At 43.9% G+C, this 8,258-nt stretch overlaps 1 protein-coding gene across 1 annotated transcript; it reads left to right on the forward strand.

Annotated features, from left to right (window-relative positions):
* The first annotated feature begins 2,457 nt into the window (after positions 1-2,457).
* Positions 2,458-5,057, forward strand: LOC119723991. Its single transcript, XM_038194913.1, has 2 exons — positions 2,458-2,612; positions 3,011-5,057. Exons 1-2 carry the CDS (start codon positions 2,458-2,460, stop codon positions 5,055-5,057), a joined length of 2,202 nt encoding a protein of 733 aa, XP_038050841.1.
* Positions 5,058-8,258: the final 3,201 nt, after the last annotated feature.

An 8,258-nucleotide genomic window follows, 5' to 3' on the forward strand; every position in this document is an offset into this window, starting at 1 on the left:
TTTATGAGTTATATATTTCCCAAGGTTCGTTTTTATGAGTTATATATTTCGCCAGGTTCGTTTTTATGAGTTATATTTTACGGAATTACGGAGTTTAATGAAGTTACGGAGCCCCTAAAGGGACATCCAAAATTATTTTTTTATCTCGTGCGCACGACATAATATCTCGTGCGCACGAGATAATTATCACTGGCGCACGACATATATCACGTGCGCACGACATAATATCTCGTGCGCACGAGATAATTATCACGTGCGCACGACATATATCTCGTGCGCACGACATATATCTCGTGCGCACGACATATATCTCGTGCGCACGACATATATCTCGTGCGCACGAGATAATTATAAGCATTAACGGAGCTTGCGCATGTCGTGCGCACGAGATATATGTCATGCGCACGAGATAGTATGTCGTGCGCACGAGATAATAACATAATTTTGGATGTTCCTTTAGGGGCAGCGTACCAGACACGCTGCTTTCGTTACACACAAACTCGTCCGCTGCAAGTGCAGCAAGCTCCGTTAATACTTATAATTATCTCGTGCGCACGAGATATATGTCGTGCGCACGTGATAATTATCTCGTGCGCACGAGATATTATGTCGTGCGCACGAGATATTATGTCGTGCGCACGTCATATATGTCGTGAGCCTGTGATAATTATCTCGTGCGCACGAGATATTATGTCGTGCACACGAGATAAGAAAATAATTTTGGATGTCCCTTTAGGGGCTCCGTAACTTCATAAAACTCCGTAACTCCGTAAAATATATCTCATAAAAACGAACTTCGACAAAATGTATCTCATAAAAACGAACTTCGAGAAAATGTAACTCATAAAAACGAACTTCAACAAAATGTATCTCATAAAAACGAACTTCGACAAAATGTATCTCATAAAAACGAACTTGGCGAAATATATAACTCATAAAAACGAACTTGGCGAAATATATAACTCATAAAAACGAACTTGGCGAAATATATAACTCATAAAAACGAACTTGGCGAAATATATACTTGATGGCACTACAGGGCTTTCGTATCATCAGGGCTCGACATATGGCCGGGTACGGTCCGGGTAGGCGAGACAGGGTTGGTCCGCAGCTCACGCGATAATGAGGTCAAATCCCGAACTTTATGTGCACGGGCTACGTCACGAATCGGCCACGAGACTTACACGTGTTATTGCGAGAGTTTGGCAGCTTTTTTTTAATGAACTACACGTTGCAAATGAAGTAGCGGGTCTCCAAGATGGCGTGGTAAGTCGAAAGCGAACGTTTTTCTGAATCGAATGATTATTATTATTATTATTATTTATTCGGCCAAATTACAAGGTATAACAAGCAATTCACAAAAGTAAACAAAACTAAACAAAAACAATCCAATCCAAGCTGGCCAGGATTGACAAAAGTATAATAAAACACTGTGACTCGAAAGCCTGTCAATCCTAACTTGAATGGTACATGTAACATACAAAAAATATTATTAAAAATTAGGTATAAAATTCAATGAAAAATAAGACCGCCTTAAAAATAATACATAAAAAGATAAATAGATTTAAAAGATTACAGTTACAACAGTTTTCTCAGAGGCAAGAATAGCTGGCATGAAAACCTAACAACTGCAGATTATACAAGACTGGGGAAAAACAGACAAACAAGCCAAAACAAAACTAACAAACAAACAAACAACCCCCAATAAACAAAGAAACAAAACAAGACAGGATAAGACTTAACAAAATGTAACAAAACAAGTCAAGACAAGAGACAAGACAATATGTCGAGATTCAGTAAGTTTTTGGCGGAACTTTGTTCACTCGAAGTTGGGGTGTGATTTTGAGGACTAGGCACAATTGCATGCAGAATACCCCGCCACTCGATCTATCCACCTCGTAGCCGGTGTGGCAGGTAATTCTACCCCCCTGGTAAATGTGTCCCCGGCCCCTCGGACAGATCTACCGGGTCGTGACCCGGTAAATCTGTTCGGGGGGACACTTTTACCTAGGTAAACCTGTGTAAGTGACAGGTTGAGTGCGCGTGGGCTTACCTTTAAGCATGCGCGCGCGGGCTTGCCTCCAAATATGCGCGCAGGTTGTTTTACGATGCGCACACTGAACATTCTATATGATGCGCGTTCGTGTACGTTATTTTCACTTTCACTTCATAATCCTACATAAGAGAGTTACATAATCGCTAGCTGCATATTTCTTCATCCAATCGACTGCTTTAGCTTGGGCCACAGAGAGTATCCTGCCGAATTACCACAGCCTCATATAGTAAAGCTGGTCTGAAGGCGTAAACGTTTTCACGGTGATTCAATAAATGCCTGTAATCATCAGTAAGAATCCGTTGCATCATTCATGACCAGCCCCCTAGAGCGCTCCAGTGCGCCTACAGTGAAAACGTTGCCTCAACGCAGATGTATCGCTGCTCCTACACCCCGATTTCCACATGCCCGATGCTCCAGCACGTCCCAGGGATTGCTACAATTCTCCCGATGCCAGTCGACTGACTCATCGTGTCTTCGCCAGTGGTAAGCCAAAGTGGACAGCCAAGTTTCGTCGTGTTTCAGAGCCGGTCCTTGCTGACTTCAAGGTGTCTGCTACGTCAGCACGCACACCCTATAATTGACGAGAACTGTTTTGGCTTTGTAATGATCGATTATAGTTAATACGTACCGTAGATTAGTGCTATAATTAAAGTGACTGATTTATACCACTGTTCGAGTTACCTAATTGTAATGTATAAGCTATAAGCTATCGTTTTAGCTATTAAAGAAAACTATGTTCATTGTGTAAACATGGTATTCCCCACCCCCAAGTAGCAATAACTGTAAATGCATAAAGTCATGTTAACAGTAGAAGTAGGAGAGCAAGAAGCTACTGTTACAGAGCAAGGCTTTTACGACGCAGTGAGAGAGAAAGAACACTAACGGAGAAAGCACAAATCAACCTAGAGCAAGCCATACAAGATAAAGAACGAAGGCCAACAATGCTTACTCAAGGTGGAAGGCACAAGCCAAAGCGGCCAGAGGACTCCTCAAGACTTTCTTGCCTGAAGAGGAACTCAAGAATCAGCTGCAAGAAGTCCATAATTGCGTCCAATGTCTTATGCGCAGCTACGAAGATGGAAGGAAACTGCAAGCACCGGACCCAGAAATACTCCGGAAGGTTGATTGTGCTGTCCAGGTTTCTGAAGATATCGATGCGCTGATCAAGAAACGACTGGAAGATGTGAAGAAACCAGACTTTAATCCTGAGGTCACATTGTTCAATATTCGTGCCAGCTTGGATAAGGCAAAATATCCATCAGTCTTCAGTGGCATCACAGAGTCTCAGGTTTCTCCATCCTCTGATCGATCAAGTACCTCCAAGGTCTCACGCATTTCTTCGAGTAAGGTCGACGCAGCAGCTGCGTTAGCGGCAAGGAAGGCTGAGCTCCAATCAGTTCATGAAATTCAAGAACAAAGCAGAAAGATCAAGGAAGAGGAAAACAAGCTGGAAAGGCTGAAAGCTGAAAAGGAGGTCAAAATAGCCGAAGCTCGGTTCAAGGTTTACGAGGAAGAGGAGGAAGAGCAGAACGCCTCCCTCAGCACGGAGAATCTAGAAGGAAATGTTGTGACACATATCTCCCATTATAAGAGAGAGGTTGAATCTTCCCCTGATGCGCCAAAGACATCTAACGACATGGCTACAGTACTGCTGAAAGCCTTCCAGGAAAGCATCTCCTTGGGCAGGTTACCCGTGCCTGAACCAAGCACATTCAGCGGAAATCCGATGCAGTTTACGGAGTGGAAGAATGCCTTCTCAGCGCTTATAGAAAGAAAGAACATCCGTGCAGCGGATAAGCTATTTTATCTCAAGAAGTACACCGCTGGTGCTGCAGCGAAGATGATACAGGGAGCTTTCCTGCGTTCAGACGAATTAGCCTATCAAGATGCCTGGTCACAATTGACCCGAATGTTTGGAGATCCGTTCATCATTCAGCGTGCCTTCAGGGAAAAAATTTCCAGATGGCCAAATGTGGGCGAGAGGGATCCCCAGGCTCTAAGAGATTTCTCTGACTTCCTTATCGCCTGTAATGACGCAATGCCACATGTCAAAGGATTGTCCATCCTGAATGACTGTGAAGAGAATCGGAAGATGGTGAATAAGCTACCTGAATGGGTTGCAAGGCGATGGAACCGTCGCGTGACGAATTCATTGAAGAATGGGGAGTATCCCTCCTTCAAGGAATTCAGCGACTTAATCGCAGAGGAAGCTGAAGTAGTATGCAACCCCATAACCTCTCCTCTTGTACTGGATGCCCAGGAGAACCCCAAAAGGGAAATCAGACGGCCCAATCATCAAGCTATGGCGATACAGGCCTCCAGACAAGCAGCAGCATCTTCAAGCACCCCTCAAATCCAGACGGATAACTATCCGGCTAAGCCATTTGTGTCATGCACTTTTTGTAATGGCCCTCATTCCATTCATAAGTGCTTTAAGTTCGAAGGCAAGTCGGCAGAAGAGAAGAAGCAGTTTGTCCAGGAAACCAAACTCTGCTTCGGCTGTCTGAGAAAGGGGCACCAGTCCAAAGACTGCAAGAGACGAGCTACCTGTGCCAAATGCAAACGATCTCACCCCACTCCTCTCCATGAAGACAGATCACCGCACTATAAGGGCCCAGCCAAGGAAGGGAATGAGCTGGCCTCAGCTGTGTCCTGCTGTGCTACAGAGGGAGGTAATACTCCATTGACATCGATGATTGTACCTGTGTGGGTGGCTGCGGGCTCCAATCCCGCCCGAGAAGTTCTCACTTACGCCATGCTGGATACGCAGAGCGACACATCCTTCATGCTGAACACGACCGCCGAGAGTCTTGGGAGCAAAGGTCAACCGGTTCAGATGAAGCTGGCAACAATGACATCAAGCTCAACAGTCTCAAACTGCATGCTTCTTAAGGACATCACAGTTAGAGGAATGCACTCCGAAAAGGCCATCACCATTCCAAAGTTGTACACCAGCTGGAGACTTCATCCCTGCAGAGAGATCACTTATTCCCACTTCTGAAACTGCCCTGAAGTGGCCTCATTTGGAGTCGATTGCCAGCTCTCTTCCTTAAATGCAGGACTGTGACATCGGAATGTTGATAGGTTTCAACTGCCCTGAAGCACTTGTACCCCGAGAAACTGTGACTGGCAAGAGTAATCAACCGTATGCTGTGAGGACCGATCTCGGTTGGTCAGTGGTAGGAGGTCAATCAGGAGCTACGATGATGTGCCACAGAGTAATGACTAAGGAGAACCCTGTCCCCTTCAAAAGAGTGTTGTCGGTGCTCGAGCGGGACTTTTCAGATGACAAGGGAGGTAAAGTTTCTCAGGAAGACCTCCAATTTCTCCACACCATCGAGTCTAAGATTACACAGCTTGAGGATGGCCATCCGCAAATGCCCCTACCGTTCCGCTCTCGTCCAAGTTTGCCGGTTAATAAAGCTCAAGCATTCATCCGCCTTGGCTGTCTCAAGCGCAAGTTACTTAAGGATAAGAAGTATCGTAATGACTACGTGAATTTCGTCCAAGATGTCATTGCGCATGGTGATGCGGAGGAAGCCCCGCCAACGTGAAGGAGGGAGAAGTGTGGTATATTCCTCATCACGGTGTTTACCACCCGAAGAAGCCTAACAAGATTAGAGTCGTGTTCGACTGTTCCAGTAAGTACCAAGATACTGCCCTGAATGACCATCTTCTAAGTGGCCCCGATCTGACGAATGCCCTGGTGGGAGTATTGAGTCGCTTTAGGAGTCATCCTGTAGCCATAGTCTGCGACATAGAAAGGATGTTCCATCAGTTCATGGTCAGGCCGGAAGACCGAGATTATTTGCGTTTTCTGTGGTGGAAGGATGGGGACCTCGCTCAGGAACCAACAGAGTACAGAATGAAAGTCCACTTATTTGGAGCCACATCGTCCCCAGGCTGTGCCAACTATGGTCTTAAGTTTCTGTCCAAGTTTCTGTCGAGAGAGAGCTTCCGTCTGCAGCCAAGTTCATCAGACACCATTTCTATGTAGACGATGGCTTGATAAGTACAGAGACGAATGAAGAGGCAATGCACATCATTCAAGAAGCCAGAGACTTGTGTAGTAGACAGTGTTGTAGGTCTCGAGACCAGTCTCGGTCTCGGTCTCGCCGGTCTCGAGACCACTTTTTGCCGGTCTCGGTCTCGGTCTCGGTCTCGGGAGCTGTGGTCTCGGTCTGGGTCTCGGTCTCGGTCCCCTTTGGTCTCGATATTTTGGCTGGTCTCGAGTCGAGACCAGCCAAAAAGTGAGGGGGGGGGAGGCGGATTCCGCCCCCGGCCCTTTTAGGGTTAAGTAAAGAATCAGTTTAGGGCAAATGTGACTGCAGTGTGATGCTAATGGACATGTCTCTCTTCACTTTCTAGTGAGTGAGGCATAGTCCAATAACCATTGCTCCCCTTCTTATTTCTCGTTTTTATTGTGGGATGATCTGTTGAAACAAGCACTTTATAGCCATCCTCATTGATTCCAAATACAACTGAGATTTAAATCTTATGAATCAAGACTGAAACATTATTTTTACCGTCAGATTTTGTATTTTGAATATGGGAACAATTCAAATCTTTTTCCCTAGAAATATTGGTGATTTTTTTTCTATTTTCCTTTTCAAGTTTTCCTTTATTCGTGGAGGCGGGAAAACGTTTTTTTTAATTATATTTATTAATGGATATTTATCAATTCGTAGACTGTTAAATTGGTATTAGTGGTGGACAGCTGAATTTTGTGATCTCTTTATTAAAATAGACACGACTTGGGAATAGAGTATGCAAATTACGTGAAGTGTTCACAGTTACTACTCAATAACATGTTCTTTATCCCAATTATATTTTTTACGAAATGCCATTTTTTTTTATCATACGGTCACTTTCTTTTTGACTCGCCATGTATTCACCTTTTCATCTGTGATAAACACAAATTGAGCTACTGCCATAGTCACACAAAAATAGAGTCTAATTGCCTGCCTCGTCTCCTTCCTAAAATGTCAATTGCATTTGCACGAGTCGAAAAGAATTGTGTTCCATTAATCGCTATATGGGTGCAGACCAGTAAATCGGTCCGAAATTGCCTACGCCGGCCAAATCACGATTTGCATGCCCTCAAAATCTTCAGTATTTGAGCATGCTGTGGGCCATGAATTTGAAAGTTTGTAAAAAATATGGGTGGAAGCCGTGCACAGGACTGAGAGCTTGCAGTTCTGTGTAATTTGGATGTAATTTGGACCCTAAAAGCGCTCTATTTTGCAATGGAGTGTAGGCATCGTTTTTTCAAAATGGCGATGGGCTTCAGGACTATTTTCTGGGGTGATCATCTTCAGAAGGAAATTTCTCCTGAAAGTCATCAGTTGACCCCCGGAAATTGAAAAGAATATGAAAGATGTTTGATGTGTGTCTCGAACACCTTGGAGAGTTGTGAGTATTTTTCCCGAATTTCTGAAGTGGGAGCATTTACCATTGGGGTCTATGGAAGTTTATTTACTGGTCTGCTACCATGTATAATTATATAAAGCATCTGCTGCAGCTGTTCCAGACAATGCGCGCAACTTTAGGGTATAATTTGTGGATCGTTACTTTGTCCTCATAATTTTTATTCACCTATATACTCTAGAAAATGTTATTGAAGTAAGGAGTTGTAATTAGAATCACCAAAATATACTTTTCGAAAAAAATGAAAAAACAAAAATATACCTTAATAAATTATGGGAACTAATATTACACGGGAGTTACTTACGATGTATGCAATTATAGGCACCCTTACCTGACTAAATTGATTTGCACGTTTACAGTTTTCACTAAGGCTGCATCCGAATCAGTTGTCTAGGGCTATGTCTAGGTCTGCGCCCATTGAAAATACGCGGGGACGCGCTGACAATAGACGTAGCCGTAGCTCTGGAAGCCCGTTTCGGACACGGCCTAAGTGTATGATCTATAATTTAAAAACCTTTAATGCACTGTGATTTAATTTGAAACTGACCCCCTCCCCCGATAGCGATTTATGTTTCCATACCACCTATTCGCTACTATATAAAAATTATGCAATGTTATCCAATGCAACATTGTTTTTTCTTTTCTTTTTTTTCCTTCTTTTTTACTTTTGTTCTTATATGGGCGGCGCGATTGCGTCACATGCCTGGTCCGGTCTGGGGGAACTAGTACAAACCTATGCACGTGCCATGCGCACAAAATATGGCGAGTCATTATA

The sequence above is a fragment of the Patiria miniata genome, unplaced genomic scaffold, assembly GCF_015706575.1.
Source record: "Patiria miniata isolate m_02_andy unplaced genomic scaffold, ASM1570657v1 HiC_scaffold_17, whole genome shotgun sequence".
NCBI classification, from domain to species: Eukaryota; Metazoa; Echinodermata; class Asteroidea; order Valvatida; family Asterinidae; genus Patiria; species Patiria miniata.

What these genes read in the sequence shown, in the direction of transcription:
- LOC119723991 (XM_038194913.1), top strand. Translation starts at nt 2,458, where the DNA reads ATGCCCGATGCTCCAGCACGTCCCAGGGATTGCTACAATTCTCCCGAT. An exon ending in GACTTCAAGGTGTCTGCTAC is followed by an intron (nt 2,613 to 3,010) that starts GTCAGCACGCAC and finishes TGCTTACTCAAG; the next exon opens with GTGGAAGGCACAAGCCAAAG.